Source organism: Clavelina lepadiformis, chromosome 2 (genome assembly GCF_947623445.1).
Source record: "Clavelina lepadiformis chromosome 2, kaClaLepa1.1, whole genome shotgun sequence".
In the NCBI taxonomy this organism is placed as follows: Eukaryota; Metazoa; Chordata; class Ascidiacea; order Aplousobranchia; family Clavelinidae; genus Clavelina; species Clavelina lepadiformis.
The window spans coordinates 4,039,771-4,062,736 of NC_135241.1; the positions used below are offsets into that span (position 1 = coordinate 4,039,771).

A 22,966-nucleotide genomic window follows, 5' to 3' on the forward strand; every position below is an offset into this window, starting at 1 on the left:
AGCTTATAGTTTGATAAACTTAATTGAGAAAGATTAATATGCAGTAACAAATTAACTATAGAATTGATAAGCAAATACCATTTCAAGTGTTTTTAAAACTATGAAGTACAACCGAATACTGGGAAATTACTACTCAAGTACCCAAAAAATGCTACTCGAGTTGTAATTGAGTGAAGTACTTTACTCTAGTAAAGCAGCTCTGCTAACAGTTGACCAAGTTAATTTGCACTTTCATAGTGGCTTTTCAGAAACTTTGTTGCCACTTTTTTTAAACCTCTTTCAGGCCAAAAATATAGTAAATATGGACTGACAAACTTAGAATTTAAGTTGGCCACTGACTGGACATTTTGAAATGTTGATTTAAAAAGGTAAATTACCTGAGATTGCTTCCAGTAACTGATACATTTCAAGTTAAAACTGCTGTTGTTGTTTTAATGACTGGATATTTTGAGTACATTGGGTTTACTGACTGTGCTAGTTGTTATCAGCAAATTAGTACCATCACTCTTTCAGTATTTTCATGTACATTTTAAGCCTTCGTCACTTTCCCTGGGCATGCTATTAACAAATAGCAATAATTTTTTTGTCCCCACCGCGCCAGAAAAATAAAATGATTGATTTGTATGGATATGACTTGTTAGGCTCTTACAAAGTTTGTCCCATTATTATTATATCGAAGTTCATAAACCTATGCTAGTATAACAAAAATTTAGGAAATATCAATATTCATTTCAGATTTAATTTCACAGGGCTGGTATCTGTCAAGTAAAATGTACATTTTCAAGATATTCAAAACTTATGCGCTTTCTCTCATCATATATAGCTAGACCTCCTGGTGTTTTCCTGCACATCAAATGTCTTTATTTAATATTTCAATACAAGATCGCAAGAATTTAATCAGTCAATAATCAAACATTTTAATGATAAATAGAAACAATTGAAGTTAATGACCAAAACATTATTGCACAATACACTACACATGGAACAGCAACACACATCACCACACTAGATGGTAAGAAAGAGCAGTCTATACGGAACTTAAATAAATGGGCGGAATCTTGAACCTCTACACTTGCGGACACAAATGAATTTATTGACAGTTTTGGTCTTTATACACCGGTGTATGGAAGGCTGGTGTGTTTGTTCTACAGCTTACGGTATGTGATAAAGATGTCAAGAACTTCTGAATAATGTGGTGTCTATGTTAAGAAAACACTGACTGAAACAAACATAATAAAATAAGTACGTTATTTGTCATAAAAATATAAATAAAGTTTTACACTGCATTTGTATTCTTAATTATAGCACCAAGCACAAGCAATCATGCTGATACCATTTTTCTAAAGTAAGTATAATCATATGCCAACACAGAAGCACCAATGTTATGACATTGAAAAGATTGTATCATACAACTTTTAGCTAAAATGTCAATACAATAATTTTAACAAGTAAACATTCTAAGCTATAGGCAGGCTCCTTGTTTTAGTCATGTCAAACCTAAGTAAAATGCATACACAAGTATATTTTAATTATACTGCAAGATTCATGATTTCAATAAAGTATATGGCAGCAGTAAATTGGCAATATGTATATGACGTTTATAGAAGTTTTTACTAAATATTATATGACACAAAAGTCAAACTTAAATTTTTAAAAATCTGGATTAGATTGACTCTTTTTCATTTTAAAAACTTTTCCAGTCACTGGACATATGTGTTTATCCTTACCGCAGTGAGTATGAACCACGATACCATTTGGATACCTGGTAAATGCACCTTCAGATATCAGTTTATTGCAAACCTGGCATATTTTTCCGTCATGTATCGTAACAGGAGAGGAACGAATCTCTGATAACTCACGTTGCAACTGTAAAATTTGAGCCTTTTGCAGCATGTACTCAATGTGTTTGTTGCGACAGGTGTGGAGGGGATGTCTTATACAGTTGTTGAGGAATTTGGTTAAGACCGATACTGACCAGTTTGCAGGTAACAAATGTAAAACCCTTTCAGACTCAAAATCCTCAGACTGAGTATTGAGTAAGTCAATAACAGCAGCAGTAGATGAAGTTACTCCTTTTGTTGCTGATATATCTTGGAAGTAAACTGATAACAGTATATGAAACAATTCTTTCTGAAAAACTGCATCCTCTTGGCTGTGACATAAACAGTAATCTTTGGCTGCCGATGGGTTCTTTTCCTTTTGAACCAGAATTTCTAATGCTTTATCATGTTGACCAAGCTTTCCATGCAGAATTACTTGTTCTTGATAAAGGTTGGTATCCTTGATTTTTCCTAAGAGTAAGTGGATACGAAAAAGATCTGAATGATTAAGGACATCCTGAAGTTTCTTTCTTGCAAGAACTACCTCAGAATCTGTATTTAATTTGGAAGACTTTAAGGAAAGAACCTTATCAAGGGAAAGTACAGCAAGGTGTGTGTGAAATTTTTCCTTTTCAATCTTTTCTACCATCACCAAATGGTGTAAGTATTCAAGAACTGCATCGGGGTATTCATGTAAAAAGTTCACCACGTCATCTGGTTGCATGTTATCTTTAAAATATTGCTTCTCGCTGGTAAATATCTGGACACCAATGCTTTGGTCTTGTTGCAAAATCCATTCAGCATTTTGCCATAGCAGCTCTTGATTTTGACAAAACTCAGCCAAGTGCTCAGCAACGTATAATAAGCCTGGAAAAGCTGGATCTGTTAACTCGTTGGAGGCAATTGAGTGCCAAATTTTCATTGCATTGTCAACATCTCCACATTTAAGGTATATCAATGCACAAACATGGTAGCAGCCACAATCATTAAGTGTCTTGATTAACTTGACACAATCCTCAGGGTGTATCATATCCAACAGGGGCTTCTTTGTATCATTGCCTGAATTTTGCTCCACAAAAAGTTGCAGTTCTTCAGCTTTCTTAAGCTGGGCAAACAATACAATTGTGGAGTAAATCACATCTGATACCAGATTGTCAAGAGCAAATGATTCCATCCCATTGATGTACTTTGGCGCATTACTTTTACTCAATGCGTAAGAGCAAAGCTCGTCACATATTACCTCCAAATACACTGCTAGAAATTCTTGACATTCCAATATTTGGGCCTTGTCATTACTACACATTTGCCTGATGTCTGCTATGTCATGCATAGGTGGAACTGCTCTTTTGAAATTTGATGACTCAGGCAAAATGGTAGGGAATAAGGAAATAAGCTCTCTAGGATCCATGCAACCTTCTCCAAAAAGGGACATGGCATCATCAAAGTTGTTTTCTTGAAAGCGCACAAAACCAGACATACAATACACTCGATTCATCATAAATGTAAATTTTTCTGCAGTTAGCTTTCTTTTTGATGCTTCAAGCAAAGCTAAAGCCTCATCAACTTGTCCGTCATTTATCATAGCAGAAAGCTGTGTCTGCAGTGGAACTGGCATCAAAAGGAATACATCTTTTGGTGTGCATACCAGCACCATACCACCGCTACACTGAGCTACAAATGAACCACCTTGAAAGCTCACAGATTGCTTTTGTTGTTGGTCTAACAGACTATGCACAGTTAAAAATTCATCATCCAAAGCAATTATAAATGGGTAGGCAAGCTCAGCCGCAAACACACCTTCAGACCATTGTAGTGGAGGTCTATTTGAAGTCCCATCTGTGGACACAAAGACACCCAGTCCATTTGTTGCAGTGATCAAGAACTCTGATGGACCAACACGACTGACCATCCTCAAGTTTTTTAAGTCTTCTGCCATGGGAAAAAGTTCTTGTTTTATTCCAGTTTCAAAGTTAACCATCATATATGACGAGTTTGTTCCAATGCATGCATGCCATCCATCAACTGACAGGTTCCTTGGTGTTTCAGAAAGGGAAAGTTCTTGCATAGGTACAACATGGTCTTTGTGTACTTGGTATATCTGCAGCACTTTGCGTTTTAAAAATGAAACACAAATTTCTACACTGAACGGGTTTCGATTCTGTGGCCTTTGGTTGACGCAAAATTTGTTAACATTCTTTATCTTTCCTGAGACAGCAGTTGATATATTCAAGTCCAACATGCTAAGTAGCACAAGAGTACTATCACAATTTATAAGCAAATGATTTAGTGCGGAAGCTGCTTTGATCTGAATGACAGGCTTCTTCATTCCGATGTGTTTATGGCTTTGTTGCCTCACACTTGCAGTTTGCCGATCTGAATTTTCAGAATTCGGAAATTGCAACACATAATGATGAATAAAACAATCATTAGTGCCAATGTAAAGGTTTTTACCACAAGTTTCAATGCTTTCTATACAAACTCTGGGTTTATCTCCCATTATATTTTCTCTGCCAACTAAAAGTTGGAGATCAAATATTTTAACACCCATTTTAATGTTAGTTTGATCTGAAGAAAACAAACAACGCATAAATATCAATAACAAAACTTAAAAGCGTCTTAACTAAAAGAATAAGAAAAGTTGGAAGCTAATACAGTAGAATTCGCCTATAGTGACACCTGTTGCAAAGTCCAGTTTGTAAACGATATGTTTTGCATAGAAATGACTTCGCCTATAGTGACTTCGTGTATAAGAACACTTTGATTACAGTGACATCACATTTCTGTTCCTTGGGTTAAAAAATTTCTGTATAAGGACACTCGTAAGTTTGTGATGCAATAATGTATACTTTATCTATACTAGTAAGATGAAAGAAAAGGTTTATGAGCAGGCTTTATAATTGTGATGTAATAAAAGCTAAGGGTACTGTGGCTGCTGGGCTAGTTCCAGGCTTTTTGTTCCAGGTGATCTCAATTCTTTCCGCATAAGTCAGGTTGATTGTAATTGTGTAGTTGATCGATCTATCAGAAACGAGAAGACGTATTCGCTGAAGGAAAGATACGAAGTCATGAAAGCTGCAGAAAGAGAGCGTAGCAAAAAGTCTGTTGCAGACCGCTTTGGAATGCCAAGAAGTTCCGTTATTAAGATGTGCAAAAACTCGGATGCCATTATTTCAGAGTATGAAAGCGGGTCACACTCAAATTAAAAGGCAAAGAGGACACAATTTTGAACGAGCATCTAATACAGTGGTTTCGAATGGTTAGAGATAAAAAACTAGTTGTGTCTGGCAAAATGCTGCTCCATAAAACAAGGAAATTTGTTATTGCATTTGAGCACGAGGACAGTGAAACCATCGATATGAACTGGGTTAATCGTTTGAAGAAAAGAAAGGAATTAATCTGCAAGAAGTTGCATGATGAAGCTGAGTCTGTAGACCAGGTAGGTGTAGATATTTGGTTGAGAAACCACTTACCGCAAATTCTGGCTGAATACAGACCAGAAGATATTTTCAATGCTGATGAAACTGGCCTGTACTTTAATTGCCTACCAGACAGAACCCAAACTTTGAAAGACGAGAAGTGCACTGGGTGACAGTTATGAAAGGATCGGCTCACTGTCATGGTGGCGGCTAGCATGTGCAGTGAAAAACTTCCACTTCTGGTTGTTAGAATGTCGAGCAATCCTAGATGCTCCAAGGTGGTAAAGGTTTTACCAGTACCATTTTCCCTTTCGGAAAAAAAACAATGTAAAATACCTCGTATATTACGGGCGAATTTCGCTGGTCCCGACTGGCCCGTTACATGCGAGTTCTACAGTAGTCATCTGTGGCTATTTTACCTTGACTTTGTCTATAGTGACACTTTTTACGCAGTCCTTACAGCTGTCACTATAGGCAAATTCTACTCTATTTAAAATTCCTTACTTTGATCCAAACTGAGATATGCTTTGAAATTTTGACAAGTTATAACAAAAAAACAAGGAGTATACATAGTGAAGGGCTCAGCTGAAAAGTTAGGCAGTTTTTGATGAGAAATCATGTGTGCAAAGGTAATTTTTAATGGAAATATAAGCATCAATTCTTCATTTACTCATTTTAAATTGGTATTCAAACATTTAGCTGTTGGTCTGTTTGTTATAAATCGACATGAATGTGTATATGTTTGGGTCTCATTCATATGTGTGTCACACTTTCCACTATAGATAATAGGTTACAGCAATTTTAGGCAACAATCATGAGAAGTGGGAAATCTAGGAAATAACTCCAACCCTAATTTCACAAAAGCAATAAAATGTGAAACCCAATAGACCTATTACGAGTTACGGCCGCCATCTTGACAGGGGTGGTAAGATTTTTTCTATCACTTATACATAACAATGGAATCTGTCGACCCACTTTGATTCTTTTATTAAATTGCAAATGCTCTGGGCATTGGATTGCAAATGTTTTGCTCAGGTGAATAGCTTATGAATTTCCTTCTGCAGTAAATTAAAAATATTGAAGAAAGGTTGTCTAGTTTTTATTTTACAGTGCTTTAAAATGGGTCGATAATTTCCATTGTTAAGTATAGGGGATCGTAAAAATCTTACCACCCATACAGTAAATAAAGGGTCTATTAAAACTAAAATCAAATAAATCATATGGTAACCTAGAATTAAACAAAATCATAATCTTCGAACTGAGGAAAGTCTTCGCATGACTTAACTTCAACGAGGACTCCTTATGCAACAATAAAAAATCAAGGAAAGTCTTAGACTAGCATCTTTGCATACTGCGCGGCGGACATAAAGTTCGTAGGTTTGTAATGCGCGGTTGACCCATTTCGGAATAATATTGCGCGGATACTACCGTACGACTTAGTCTACTGCCGATATATTTTTATGTACACTAATTTTTTTCTCGTATTTCCTCAAGTTCCAACTCAGTAGCATAAAAAAAACTAAACAGGAGTACAAAGCAAGGCGGCACATAAGGTATGCGCGACTGAGATTTTAGCCTGTTTTCGCGGGAGTGCGACTGGAATCCAAGCGTTTTGCGCGGGGAATTCATTTGGGCCTCTCCAAATACCCCTAAAGGACTCTCCATGAAAGCAGTATGCTATAGACATCTTATGTTCTCTTAGTCCTCTATCGGGTTTTTGAAACGTCCATCCAATATATTCCCCAATATCCACAAAAAATGCAGACTGCAGAGTACAGGAGTATGGACGTTTTCTGTAAGATTTTGGGTTCGCCATACAACCAAAAGTGACAGGCGCAATGCGCAAAAATGTTCAGAGGCAATGGAAGTGCGTAATTACACAGTTTGACTAATTCAACTCTCACCTCTCATGACCAAACTAGATCTAAAATAATTTAAACAAATAGAAAATAAGTTAAACTATGGCGAGTTTCGAACCCCAGACCTCCAGAATAAGAACCCCAACGCTAACCACCATCATTTATATTAGTAACGTTATGTAGAGAAAAGGGGGAATACGAAATCGGGGCAAACGTCATCGATGTACCGATTGGGGTAAGGGGAGGTGGAGATTACCGAGAAGGGAAATCCTCATTGACGACCAGTCATAGAAATTAAATTAAACTGTATAATAAAGAGAAACAAAACTACATGGCAACTACTCAGTTTGTGTTTATTTATTTTATTTATATAATTTATACAAGTAGTTCTCTAGGTATCCCTGAGTTTGTACATGATTTGTACGTCAGTAACGTATGCCTCCATTCGGTACATCTGCTATTTCAACACTAGAACTGTTTAAAACTAATAGACAAACGTGAACTCTCAACAATGACATAAAGGTTTCTGCTTGTGAACAAAGAGTTTGTTCATATTTAGAAACATAAATAATAATAAAGTAAACTAGTAAACAAGTAACGTTACTATACAAATAATATAAGTAAACACAATACCCGAGAAGTGACCATATGGCTTTATTTTCTTTTTATGATACAGTTTATTTTAATGTCTACGACTGGTCGTCAGTGAAGATTCCTCTTGTTGATAATTTCTTCTCCATCGGTACAGCGATGACGTAACCCCCCATTTCATATCCCCCCATTCGATACGTAACCTTACTAATCCTACTCACCATAATGGTCTTCGATTTTTTAAAAGAAAATGTAAAAATGGGGAAGTACCGTAAGTTCAATTTCTGGGGTTTTCCCAGTGAGAGCATAAGGTCGGCACAATATTAATGTTGTTGTGTTGTAAAGTACTGTATTGCATTATCACAATGCGTTTTATGAACCTGGCCTGCTCTTCCAACATATCGGAAGAAAAATGTTATGCTTAGTTTTAGTTAAACTTTAAGCGTAAAACGAGTTTATTAGCATAGTTAATGCAAGTGCTCCTTACTAAAGACGTTATCAAAAAAGATTTCTCGGACGTAGGCTATCTGAGAACAAGGCAATCGCCAACTTACTGTGCAAAAAGCTTAAGAGCAAATTATTCTTTTGTTTCATTTTCATTGAATTAATTAGGCATATGAATAGTTTTAATTATATACGGGAAACAAACGTTTGACTTTACCAAATAATTCGTATCTTTGAAGCTATAAGAGCGGCCTTTGTGCTTTGGTCTACTGTTAAACCGATTGTCCATCGTTAACCATGGGCGGAGTGGCATTACGTCGGTAAAATACGGCGCGTCTTATGTTTTTCAGCTGCTTCATAAAATGAGTACTAAGAGTAAATACAGTAGAAAACAATTCATTAATCGGGAATTTACTCGTTGTTTAGTTGAGTTTTATTAATCAGAAGTCGATACTACTTCGATACATGCAACATTTTTGTTATTATTGTATAAAAGCTTTTAACAAATTTTCAAATATCACCAAAACTATTTTTGCAGTGTTTTTAACATCGCCGGTTATTGTGACAATTCAGTTCTTGAAGGCCAAAGGCTGAACAATTCGATGGATTTACGCAATGTTATTCATCACAAATTTGAATTGGTTAAACTAGACAATACAAAGTTCATTTACAAAAGTAAAAGTTGCTTAAATTACCTCTCCAAACTTTGGACTGGTGGGCTATACCAAAATTTAATCGCAAATTTACTTTGACAATTTTTTTTGCAAAATATCAGTAGCCTAGTAAGCTGTTTGTCTTTCAGGTTATAAACAAGCTGCTACCTTGTGAAAGTAATTTCAAAATATTTTGCGTTTGGAAGTTAGAAAAAAACATAACATGATTGGCTTTAGTCAGGTCACATCACAGGATATAACATGCACGCATTACTTTACAAAGTAAAAACGAAATATATTGGGTGTAAATACCCAAAACAAAAAAAATTTCTGTATTTTAGGAAATAGAAGGAAAAGATAAATAAAATAAAGAAAGTTGTTATTAAGAGAAACATGAGAAAAAAAGAGGTTGAATGAAATGGCGTTTTCAAGTTTGATGAGCATTAAAAAACTTTTTGCAGAAGTTAGCACGTCATCCATCAGAAGTTTAAGATCAGGTAGTAAATTGTACTGTGCCAGTTCCAAAAAGTCAAGATTTGTTTGCAAACGCTGTTTTGTGTAAATATGGTCAAAGGCAATGTTCCCTCTAAGCTGAGAAAATCTGTGCTGCAAACAAGAAAAAGTTTCAACCTGAATTGAAAATAAAATAAACGCATACCAATGGCCACAGTGCGCATGTCTGATGTTGCTCACAGTGGTCCAAGAGACCGGTCAGGGAGTTAGTGTGTTTGCTCAAACTCGTGAAAAATTAGACAGAATGTTTGTCCAAGGTCAAAATTACTTGCGGTTTGTAAAGCCGTTGCAAAATAAAATTGAAAATATTTCAGATTTAACCCTCATTTAGCCAAAATATCAACATTTACTGGTAAAAAAAATATATTTTCACACTGATAGAGCTTAAGGTTGCTTGAAATGGTTATGTGGCTGCCTTACTGTTTTTTTTTCGTGAAAGTATATTAGCTAATGTTAAAGTAGGAATAAGCTTAACGTGAAGATATGTAAGCAATGGGCATTTTATTGACCCACTTTTTGGTGGGTTGAGCATCAAGTTGTCACTCGTATTCTGAATGACATTCACGGTAGCAAATAAACTAGCGTAAACCAGTATTTATGTGCAGAATTCTTCCAAAAATTAGCTTTTTTCCACAAACACATATTTTTTACTTATTAACTCATTTTGATTTCAAATTTTTTAACACAAAAATGACAAGGTTTGCTTTGAATTTTTAAATTCCCAGGCTGATTCAGTTTGCTAATCCGCCCCTGCCTATATTTCGCCCTCCTGTAATACACAACCAGCCCCCCCCCCCCAATTACTTTTGTGAAATACAAACAGTATAATACATCACAAGATGATCTATTTTTTACCCTGAACTGAACAGAAAAATGTAAAAGAAGGTTAATAGTTAGAGGTTCCAATTTTTGGAATAAATTATTAATTAAGTTGTTAAAATTAAATCACACAAATGTTTAAAAAACTATCTACGCTTTAGTGCACTGATTTGCTTGGAACCCACGACAATAACTGATGAATAAACTGAAAAAAAATCTTTACCTTCGAGATGCTGATTTAAAATAATCTGGATGAAGAGTCAGTCAGCCTGCACTAAGTAGTATATGTTTCCCACATAAAATGCGTTGTTTTAAAGTGGAATTTCGTTTACACAAAGGTAAAATTAATACATCATTTCAAGTTATTTCAACTCGAAATAAGAACAGCAACATCATGAAATTATAATTATAATTTCACGAAATTAAACATTTTCCAAACATTAATTACCATCCTGACAATGTTTTCTTTTTATTGATATTCATAGCGCACATTACTAATGCGATGAAAATAAACAAAACTTTTAACAGAAGTTTTTGAGGAAGTGTAGTCCATATACTTTCCATAGTCAATATATTTGGTGTAACATTACATAAAGTTATCATCACAATGCATAAAGACTAGTGGATGTGGGTTTTCAAGCATTATTTCTGCAATTAGCATTGAACTTTTTTCAGTGTGTGATAATGTTTGAATGAAATTGTTATTATATTCTTGAAACTGTTGACCAATGAAACTGTTAGTTCATTCTTGTTATTTTATGTGATTTCCTTCTTTTCTAACTGGCACACCACCTTGTGGGGAAACAGCATGCTTAACTTTAATTTCCATTAATTACTATCATTTAATTTAATTACTATTCCCTTTAAGTTTGTGTCGTACCAATGTCATTCGGATTACCCAACGAGGTCATTCGATTGTGCTAGCCGTCGTGTGTGGACGCTCTGTGTGAGCCTATATTGAATCGCATCAACTTATTACATGGTGATCGTTTTAAAACCATATCATATTGAAACCCTAAAAGCAACATATTAGTGTTAATTAAGTTTAAATTCTCATATACCCACATCCCTCCAAACCTGTTCTCAGTACGATTTGAACGTTGTCGATAAACGGATCAAAATAACATGTAAACAAGTCAGTTTTACTTTGATAGAAACTGCATTTGCTTTACCGTCTGTGTGTGAATTTCAAAGACCGGTGGAGTCGGGATGGAGCAAAAATCTTAGGTGCGGCTTGTACATTTTAAACCTTATTTCGTTTTCAATTTGGCAAGGTACTAGGCAACAAAGTAGACGAAACCTGAGCTATTCTACTACATGACTGAATAAGAAATGAGACACGATATTTACTACTAGTTAGGTCCATGGAAGAAGTTACAGAGATCAATTCGTAATGAAGTTGGTCTGCCAACTACTAATTGTGTTTGTCTTCTGTACCTAAAATTTTTATGAAATTTTCAATTTACGAGATTTGTGGTGATGATCATTCAAAACCACTTTGTTTGGTTTATAAAAAACCTTTGTAAAACCTTCAGTTACTGCTGCAAACTCAAATTACCACTATCTTTGATAGGCAAAAATTTGCACGTAATTCATTTACACAACTTCAATTTTATATGAGTACAAATTTAAATCACCAGTAATTAATTTATCAATTTTCAACAATTGTTTAAGAATACATCACTTCATAGTAACATGTGTGCAAGACCACTATCAGTTCCTATACAAGAAGAAAATCAACTTGTAGATTTATCTGTAAAAGGTAATTAATTTACGATTATGGTTTTTTACAATTTTTATTTCCAAAATATGTAATGATTTTAATATTTTGGACTACAGTATTTATAATATTTTTTGAACTTGTTTGTTGCATGTAGTTATTTTTATTATCGTCTGGTCAATGGCATACAAATATAACATAGTTTATATAACAATGCTGCACATGGTATTGTCAATAATAATTAATCAGAAAAAATTGGTAATTGCTATTATCTTGGTATATAGTGTTTTAATTAAAACACTGGTCTCGCAATTATATGTTTCTGGTCTGATTTTTGGCGTAGCTGCTCTAAATGCGCTGGGCATTGACAATGCTTACCTCTGTTAGGCTCTGATGATAAACCCTTCCAGTAATTTGTTAGCTTTCTTGCTCTTGCGATTTTTTTTAAACGGATCCAACTTTGGTGAAGTGTGGAATCAGTTCCTATGAAAGTGGTCATGTGTTATTAGTCAAAGTTGGATGGTGTAGAAATGCAGGGCCAGTGTTCAAAATGAAAATACATGTTGTCGAGGGCAACACAGAAATTGAGCATAACGAACGTTCGATGATAATCCAAACTGATTTCACGATGTAGCCTATTAAATGGAATTCTACTTTGTTAACCACAAAGAAGGTTAATCCAATCAAAATCTGAATAGTGTAGATAATATGGTGATGTCAAAGTGAAACAATAAATTTGTTAAGGTGCTGATGATAAGTTAGGTACCGATGCTTTTGTGGCACCTGCAAAGAGTATCTTTAGATTACCATTAAAATTAAGATGGCATGAGCAAACCGGATAAAAGAAAAGTTGTGAGTTAGTTGTCACAGATGAAAACTTTACAAAAGAGTTGCAGACTGTTTTTTATATTTTTAATGTCTGACAAAGTAATTGTTCCAACACCCAACTTCAAATATTTGATTCCAGAATTCTCACTGCAGGTAGATTTTGAAGGGCAGCAGTCCAAGAGCACCATCATGAGAATGCCTTAATCCTCAACAGTATTATCACATGGGGCTATGTTGGTATTGGTCGAAAAAAGTGTCTGTAACTGATGTTGAGTGCTATTAGAGCAAGCCAAAAAAGATCTTGGAAAGTTGTAACAAATGCTTTTCAGCATCATGACCAAGCACGTCCAACGGTAGTTGTTAGCCACATCAACTGCTACAGTAGTTGGCCACATAAAATATACTGCATTAGCATTTGTAAAATAGACCGGTATAGCTTTGCAGTAATTGTACAAAATCACTGTTGAGTAGATACCAAAAACATTCGGCTCCAACTCCTTTTTTGTTTCTATGACTTCGACTCCTCAATATGTAATAATCACCCCATTATTGCCAAGATTCCGAATAAATGCGATTTGCAACTAATAACCTTTGTCTTCAAGTATAAGATCTCCAACATTTAATTGATCTAACGCACTTTGGTGTTTGGTACCGGTAATTACTTTGTCTGATGTGCTGCCACTATACAGCTCACTGGCGTAAGCAATAACACAATTAGATATCATGCCAAGTACACCTTATGGTTTTCATTCTTATGGCCAAATGTTGCACAATTTTGATCAAGGCTATGAGATTTTGCCACACCAATTTCTGTATAATCTGATATTATTATTTGATATACATGCACTTTGGAAATATTGCGAAACTCTTTGGCATAGAAGACTGAAACATCTGCAATGAGTCATGTTGATTTCCATTCAACCCTTGAACAGTATTACGTGCAAAACTTTTATGATCTTTTGATATACGTTAATAACAGTGCACTTGCTACAGTTAAATATAGTGGCCAAATCTAAATACAGTACTTTTAATTTCATTTTCATTAAACTAAAATGAATTTGATCAGAGATGGAAAGCATGTTTACGTTCCAAGTAATATATAAATTAATGATTGGTCATAACTAAATTGACAAACAGCAAACATGTAAATTCATCCTTCGCATTTTTCTGTAAAAAGTAATAAGATGTACACATATGCGTATGATTTTGGCTCATTGATTACATATTGAATGAGCCTAATAGGTATCCTGTCGTACCTCATATTTTTAATAGCTCATTTTTTAATTTTAGCTAAATGTTACCTGATAGCTTTTAGCCAATTTTTATCATGATTTTTTCGTAAGGAAATCTTTAAATTTTAATATTAGGAAAATTTTCACTACCATTTATTACATAGCGGTACGCATCAGTAGGTCATTCCATCAGTAATTTTAAGAACTGTGCAATATAGCCTACCCTAGCTTAAAACACACTGTTTTTATTCAAGTTTACATTGCTCAACTTAAGTAGGTTTAGCACACTGAAATGAGTTATTTTGTAAGTTTAATATTCTGCCATTTAATAGCATAATATATTTGGTAAAAGTTCCTTAAATAAAATAACTAACCTAGAGACATCAATGTTTTGGATGGTATCATATGTTATGATCATTAAATGTATGATATAGATAAATCTTAAGAAACTTGTGCACTTTCACAAATAAATTTCTAATCCTAACAAGAGTTGGCTAAATCTATTTCTACATGATATTTTTATATGGTTAGGCTTATCTAAGTCATTGGCAAATTTATGAAACCTAAAACTGATAATTCTCCTTGTTGTCTAGCACGATATTGATTATTGTTTTGTAAAAAAAGCCTAGGCGATTGGAAACAGACACATATGTTTATTTGTTTACATAGGGAGTAGAGACACCTATTAGTGTGCAGGTGAATAAATATGGCTGGCTATTATGCTTAACATACATGGCTTGTACTTAAGTTTCCACGAAGAATCAGGCTATAGGTATGCTTATAAACAACATGTTTGTGAAAAGCGAAGCACAGGCTGCAACATATGAGTGATGCTGCACCACATGTTGCTAAAGAGGAGCGCCTTGACACAACATATGATACCGTATACTCAGCATGTCTTTGTAATATAGTTTGCTAGTTAGTCCCAACGTATAATTCATTTCAAAATATTGCCAATAACAGAAGCATGAATATCTTCCAGATTCCAAGAAGTACAAATACAAAGTTAGTTTAAACGGGTTGTTTCATAAGGATGCTTATGGAGCTTAATACCAGTAAAACACAGTGAACAACTTCAATTAGTTTTAGAATTAGAATTAGTTTTTTTTACTGTATTGGGAAAATTACATTTTTTTCATGTGTTGTGTTCTCCATAAAGTTTAAGGCATACAGGATGTTATGTGCTTAAGTCAGATTGCATCCCATCTTTTTTGGTTTGTTTATAGACAGCACAAACTTTTAATCTGGAATGTAAATTGTTGGCCAACTGCTTGTTGGTTGTTACAAAAATCATAACAGACGAGGCAAATGTTATGTTTTTTTTATACCTTAACTCAGTGATTCCCAAACTGTGTGCCACCACAGATTCTCAGGTGTGCCCGAATCTTTGTGGAATTTTGGAAAAGAACTGTATTAATATTTAAAATAAGGCATGCAGACAAGTATATGCGACTTAAAAGCGCTCTAACTGCTTCAATAGCTGATAAATAAGCACATGTCCATCCAATAAGCACATCAATCGCATTAACACGTGAAAGTAAGTTTTTTTAAAGCAGCTTTTCTTCTCTTGTAAGTGTGACGCGAGCGTTTTATGATTTTTCTAGTGTGCCACAAGCTGAAAAAGTTTGGGAACCACTGCCTTAAATCCTTTAATTTTTCAAGAAGTAGCAGTTTTTATGTGGAGTTGTTATTTTTAGATGAGAACAACATCCTACATTACTTTGCATGTGAGCACAGCAAAAACTTTTGGGACAGTATGCATAATTCGTCTCAGTCTAGAAGGGTAAGTATAATGTTGAGGTAGTAGCTGCCTCAAAATCAAATGTTGTTGAAAACATTGAGTAGTTTTTCATTCTGATTTTGAAAGATAACTTTTTGTAGGTTTATTTCCTGCCTAAGTACAATGTTTTATATCTGGAATCTATTTTTAATAATATTTGATTAGTTACTTAGATTTTTTTATGTTATTATTTGGGGATGGCCAAAGCACAATTTCGAATACACAGGTATTTGAATCCACATTGTGTGGTTTAACGAACCTTGGGATTGAAACATCTTTTTTCTACTTTTAAGTCCACTTACGTTTTTCTCCTTCCTGCAAGAAAGTATGACATACCCATGTACATGTAAGAACCAAAGCAATACCTTTTTCTGGTTTATCGTTTCAATAGATAAGAATGGAAAAGTTTGGTTGCGATGACATAGTGGCCTTATGTTGACTAATTATTGTGCATTGGACGTGTGGCCAAGGCGTGATTGATCTTGCATAACTTTAAGAAGGTTTTTGGCTAGGCCCCAAGTTTTGTTGTCGTTATCCGGGTACAGTCATTACCTCTTTACTTGTAACAAATAACTGTGCCACATTACGTCTAGCTCACGCTTTGCCCAGACACAAAGAAGAAAAAAGAAATTAAATGCGACGTGGGCTACCAGTATGGAAATAGGCAATTATTGCACAGACAACTAAATTTAAGATGCGATGAAACATTAACAGCATTCCCACAGACGCATGTTTAAAAACAAAGCTTTTGTAATAAAACTTTGAGGTCGTGCATGCAAACAAAAGATATGTTCGTAAAATGAATACAAGAGTCAACACAGTAGAAAGCTTTTTTTATTATTATTCATTCTACATTCAAGTCGCAACTCACAACCTTATGCTCAGAAGACATGTTGTAAGTTTGTGGTCAAGGAGAGATTTATTTTGCATTATAAGTTAGTGTAAGTAAGAAGTATAGAAAGACGTATGTTTAGTGTTCAGGACATTTATAGTTTTTAAACGAATGCAAATAACAAAGTTGATGTCAAAGTTGATGAAAATGCATTTTAATTATGTCGATCGTCGCTAAATTTCTTGGGCAAATTACCAAACTTACGTTCATTCATTCGAAGTACTGTAGTACTGTATGCAACAGTTTCTCAAGGTAGAGATAGGTACGGCGTTTAAGCACAATGCTGCTTTTTCAGGCTTGCATAAGAAGGCTTATAGGTCTTCTAGGTGCTATAACAGTATAACCTATCTTCTATAACCTATGTTGTTATAGGTCTATAGGTCTACAATACTTATAGGGTTTTGAAACAACAATGTTAAAGAAGTCTGTCGCTTAGTACTGGGTTATTCACGACTTAGGATTGTTTTAGTTAAATTAAATTGCATTTCATCAACATTGTTGCAACTCACTAGATATGAAACGTTTAGATTCGAATTTCTGGGTTTGTTATCTCTATTCTTGAAGCCATTAGAATTTTACTTTGGTCATCCCTATTATGATGTTATAAAATAATAATGCATGAAGTTTGTGTTTTCTTCATGAAAATCATTTTTCTCTTTCTATTTTTGAACTCACTTGATCTTCTTGTAACTCTTCGACTATTTTGCGCACGTGTTATGGAGGTGACAAATTAACAGCACAGAGTAAGAAAAACAGAGTGGACAAAAGATTAAATTTAAATACTGTTCTAAAATCTAATCAGTCTAACTATGGTTTTCCAGGAAATTCTTGAATGTGTACCGGTCAATTTGCTATGCTTCAATGCATTGATGTTTCATTGAGTAGTCCAATATCACAAACAATGCACAATATTATAAACATGCGTAAAAAAGTCAGGTGTACTTAGGCAATAAGTTGAGCATGCACGCAACACTGTAGGGCACCACAACTGGTATTAGAGTTTTTGTTTTATGGACAGCAGTGATGTTTGGACACACTCCAATTATTTCTGACTATTACTTCGAATAAACTGGTAAAGGGATTAATTAATTTTTTTGCATGATTTGGTTCAATTTCTTTGCCTGAGTCTGACAGAAGGCTTTTGTGCTAAAAAGATATTAATTATTTCATATTAAATGAAATTGATTATGCATAAGTGAAAATTTCTTACAAGTATTTCTTATATGCTTTTTACATAAAATGGAAATAACAAGATAAAATGTATTTTTTATGTGGTGAAGTTTTGTTAAATTGTATTTTGGATGCATTTGATACAGTTTTGTTTAAAGTTGTTAATGTTTCTTTTTACTTAAGAATCCCTAACTTTATTAAGGTTATCCTTAATTAATTTTTCACATCACATCAGTTCAGAGAGCTGTAATCTTGTATTGTTTCAAACATTTTCTGAAGACAAAATTTTTGACCCGTTGTTGTTATTATTGATTAACATCTAAGCAAGACTTATTTTCTATTTGTACTTCAATTTTGTTGTATTTGTTTCAGTTCTATTTGCCAATGAATGTAATTGAGGGAGAGTTTAAAACTTGTATGAATAACTGCAACATCCCCGTTGGAAAAGGGCAACATGTTTGGAAATTAATAAAGTATTTTCTCAAAGACGGTTTGGTTTCACACCAACAAGGTTTGTGTGAACTAATGTTATAAGATTTAAAACATGTTCTAAGATGCATTTTAACACCAGTGTTTAGAAAGAAAAGTTTTAAGTTGCACAGTTTTTCATGTTTTGTTTTATATATATATATTAATGTGAGATATATATGTATTTATATACCCACATAATGCCTGGACCAATTGTAGACTTGTTTTATATGTATTTGATAGTTATTTCAGGGCAACATTCTTTGGCAATGATATAATTTAAGTAGTAAGGCTGAATGTAGAGGTATATAAATTGCATTTTTTGGATTGTTAATTTACAAAAAAATTTGGAGTGCGTCTTACACAAGAATAAACATGGCAGCAAAAATATCACATTGCTTTGTAACGAAAATATCACAGCAAAGGTTATTGCACAAAGAAATTCATTTATTGTTTACTAAATTACATAAATAAAATTAAATCTATTGATAGGTATTCTTAATTTACACATAACCTAGTGTATATTTAGGTTGCTATAGGTAGATGTATATAAATTATCGCTAATGTCAGCGTAATATTTTTAGAGCATTGTGCTGAACATGAATGCAAAACTAAGGCAATACTGTACAACTGTGGTAGATTGCTAATAGAAACAAATATTATACTGCAATATTAAACATTCATAAATTTAACAATAGACAATGAAAGTGTATCAATGCAGCACTGGAAAGAAAACTTAAAATTCAGTTGTTTTTGAAAGTTTTTTATTAAATTCTCATTTTTATCACTTCAAGATTCGCAGCTTGTTAGCGTCAGGAGATTCATCCAACTAACCAAGGCCTTTGGTTGCATGAAAAAAGTAAATCAGTCATATTTTTTCCTGAACCAGGTAAGTTTATAAAGCCAAAATTAACTTCTTATTACAATTTTTTGTTGAAATTCCATTTGCTCTGTACATCTGCCATATGTTGCTATCGAGATTTTAAGAGTTTTGGGTTTTGTGGATTGAGATATTTAAATTTTGTGAATTCAGATCCAGTTTTGTTTTCAGATATTACGTTTGCTGAAAAATGCGGGTGCTAAGAATGGAAAAGAATATTTATGGTATTTATTCATCCCAGTCAAGTTTGTTTTAACTTGTCAATTGTTTGTTTATTGCTATTATTTTAGTATTAAAACTTTTGATTCAACTTCCGGTGTAACCTGTTTTGTTCCCTTAGTTGGTTTGGTGGACACATGACTCAGGACGATGCTGAACAACTGCTTCAAGACAAAGAAGACGAAACGTTTTTTGTGAGGTTTAGTGAAACCCATGCAAGCAACGGTAAAAGTTTTAATATTTTTGAAAAAAATCACCAACCTGTTGCTAAATTTAATGCAGCTGTTTAAAAACTTGTGTTTTCAACTCCTTTGCCTTTACCAACGAAGTGATCTTTTCATGAGCATTTGTTTGTTTGTCTAATTGGAATATTACTTAAAAACCTGTTATGTACCTCTGAATTGGTTCATGAATTACAGTTATCATGTTATAGGGATAGATAATAATTTACAGTAGATTTAGTGTTGATAAATTTACTAGGATCCTACAGTATAAGGAACCAAACCATATCTGGCCAATGGTCATATGTGAGAGAAATAAGGAAAAATATTACTCTGCAAAAGTAGATGGTGGCTGAGCCTAATTTTCTGATTCTTGTATTAGGTGTTGACTACTAGGCAGACATTAACAATAATGATAGGCCTCTTTTATTAATAAGCTAAGCAAAAAATGAAAACAAGAAAATGAATAAAAGCTTTTATACTTTTAAAATGTGTTTTTAATCCATTTAACATGACTAATTGCATTAATGCTTAAAGACACGAATATCAGTCACAAATTAGTATGTAACAAATATTGGCTGAAGTCATTTGAAATTCATCTACTTGTAAAAAAATTTATTTGTCAATTTTATGATTGCATAAAATTCTTAAACACAATAGAATTATTTGTTAATTGTGTAGTTTTGTTAAATTTCCCATAGTTTTTTATTATATGAAATGATATTTTATAGGAGGATTTGCTGTTGCATTTAAAGCAGGATGTGATATAAGGCATTATCATATAAAAGTAAGTTTTCGCATTCTTCTGTTATCTGTACCTTGCAAACATGGATACAGTACTCATTATTAGGATTGTTTATTTCCAGAAGTTTTGCTGAAAGTTTTTGATGTTTGTCAGTTTTGCCTTTTTGAGTTACAGCCGAAACAAGCTGTTTTTTTTTCATTGATGCTGTCCGTGGCTCTGGAAATTAGATTAGATTTTTTTTGGCACGAAATTGTAGTCTTGTATTTAGTGAGCTATTATAAAAGCTAAAGATGTTTGTTAATTTATTAGTATTGCATGTGAGAAAACATTAATCTTGGGATTAATTACTTAGATTTACGTTGTTATAGTAAAACTAAAGTTAACGATTTTGCTGCCCCTGGTAAAGTTGAATGTCCAGGTTGAGAGCCGCTGGTCTAGTCTGCAACGTAACTGATATCTGTGCAAGATACTTTGTTTGCCAACTCTTTCAGTCATGTGCATTCCTTTTGCCTTGATACGTTGCTAGTAGTGAAAAAAAAGAAGGAACTTGGTCCAAGTACCGTTACAAATTTGGAAAAGTAATCTGCAACTGTTGATACTTTTTAACTTGATACTCCCAAGCTACAGCAGCTCTTCTGTTAAGAGTACTTGTTACATTGGTTATAATCATTACATAACCTTTGCTTGCGCTGAATGATCTGTCATAAAATATTTTCATATATATTTTTGTTTCGAATAACACATTGATAGTGTGCTTGCTTAACAGGGAGCTCCTGAACAGGCTTGCAATGGTGAAGAATATAATGCTGGCCTACGTCTTGTGATTGAAGGCCATGTTGAAGATAATTCGCATGATAACTTGGTTGACTTTGTGAACGATAGATTACGTACAGATGACGTAGAGGGATTTTATTGTAGCTACATTTGCCCAAACCTTCCTTTAAATGCAACATTCAAAGGTTACAACTAAGCCACTTTGGAAATGGAATTGTTGTTTTAGCAATCGCCATGACCGAAATATATCGTTAGAGCTAATGAATACTACTACAGTATATTAAACTATTAATAACTGATTAATTAGTTCTTGCCTTAAAAACTTGATCAGATCGGATAAAAACCTTGCCATCATGTGTTGAAATGTATTGCATGTTTGAAGCGAGTGTATCAATAGTTAAATGATCTTTTTCATTCCATGTTTGTCAAAGACAGATTTAAAAAATTGTTTGTAATTTCTTGCCTTGAACACAGCCATGCAGGCTGTGTTCATTATATTCATTAAATATTCATAGAGACAAAAATATGTCTCATCACGTCATGAAAGTGTTATTATTATTCTTACACATAGCGCAAGCAATACAATTTCAAACGATGCGCTGCTACACAAAAACATTTATCTATTTTACTGATGCAATGCAATGCATTAACAATATTTTAACATGTATGTCTCGTTATTTTATTCCAAAAACTTGTTACACTTTCTGCTCAACAGTCCTGGTAAAGAGCTCTCGTTCTTCTTCTTTTCTGTTGTCAACATTTTTCTTCTAATAATTTTGTGACTGTTGTAATTTTGCAACTCCTTGTATTTTGTATACATATTTTCTTACGTTTCTTACATAAATTCCAGCCGTGTAACTCACAATTATGTCCCTGCATGTGCTGCAATATAATCATATGCAGTAGAATTTAGGTAATACATTCAGCCACCGCTTAATACAGTCAGACCTCGTTAATCCGGACCACTTTGTTTCATCATAAAATGTCGGTTTAGCGGGGCATCCGGATTATCGTAAAGCGAAAAATCAATAAATCTTGCAAATGCAGCCATGTGTTGAAAAGCGGTATGCACCTTACTCCAATTCAAAGTATTCGGAGGAGTTTAAGGAGTATCTAGGACAATCGTTAATCATTTTCGCTTCACTCTTAATAATCCGGTTTATCAGATTTTTTTGTTTTTTTATTGAGCATAGTTGTTCTAAAACTTTTGTGTCGGAGTCGGACAGCGGGGTTTCCGGATTAAAGGGGTAAAATGCATAGAAAGAAATCCGTCCCTGACAGTTTTGTGTCGGATAATGAAGATTCCGGTTGTTCAGGGTTCGGATTAACGAAGTCTCACTGTATATCCTTATACCATAATATTGCGTCACTTGGATCATCTCTAAGTTTTTTGCTGTGAATTTGAAACAGAAAAGTCTAAGAAGTATCTGGATACCAGCAGCGATTGTTTTAAATGGAAAACTGGGCTTAAACTGACTTAAATTAAGCCAGTTTATGTAGCCAATGTGTGTTGGAAACTGAATGTGCATTTAGTGGTACTGTATTATTCTGTACGTGTGTCAGTATTATTATATGCCCAATGCTCTAACTACTCCACTACCATTAGCTCGCTAACTGAACGGTTATAGCATTAGGCTTGTTATAAGCGAACCCTTGTTTGATACCCTGTGGCGCCATTGTTGTCTCACATAAGCTCACTGTTTATTGTTTAAATTGGTTTTACTGCTTTTTATCTTGTACAAAACGCTTTTGTATCTGGTATTTTATAATTGGTTCAACAAATTTGTTTGAACTCCCCCCAAGCTATAAAAATGATTTCAGTTTTGGTAATCTCTTTATTGTGTGCTATTATTTTCCTATTATTACTGTGTTTTTCGGTTTTACAGAGCTTTAGGTTAATTTTTGCTGTAAGTTTTACAAGT

General features: G+C 34.0%; 2 protein-coding genes across 3 annotated transcripts; one reads left to right on the top strand and one right to left on the bottom strand.

The window, feature by feature from the left end:
* Positions 1-807: 807 nt before the first annotated feature.
* LOC143445034 (transforming growth factor-beta receptor-associated protein 1-like) lies at positions 808-4,595 on the bottom strand. The gene has a single exon (XM_076943835.1). It carries the CDS (start codon positions 4,405-4,407, stop codon positions 1,651-1,653), a length of 2,757 nt encoding a protein of 918 aa, XP_076799950.1. The 5' UTR covers positions 4,408-4,595; the 3' UTR covers positions 808-1,650.
* A 6,011-nt stretch (positions 4,596-10,606) lies between these two features.
* On the top strand, positions 10,607-22,931 carry LOC143445131 (uncharacterized). 2 transcript variants are annotated; one of them, XM_076944018.1, is made up of 9 exons: positions 10,607-11,342; positions 11,790-11,877; positions 15,593-15,678; positions 18,110-18,248; positions 19,000-19,094; positions 19,257-19,309; positions 19,426-19,529; positions 20,257-20,312; positions 21,037-22,931. In XM_076944018.1, the coding sequence occupies exons 2-9, from the start codon at positions 11,811-11,813 to the stop codon at positions 21,238-21,240; spliced, it is 804 nt and encodes a 267-aa protein (XP_076800133.1). In that variant the 5' UTR covers positions 10,607-11,342; positions 11,790-11,810; the 3' UTR covers positions 21,241-22,931. The 2 variants fall into 2 exon arrangements, with proteins under 2 accessions (XP_076800133.1, XP_076800131.1); XM_076944016.1 differs by lacking the exon at positions 10,607-11,342 and having other exon boundaries at positions 11,487-11,877.
* The last annotated feature ends 35 nt before the right edge of the window (positions 22,932-22,966 follow it).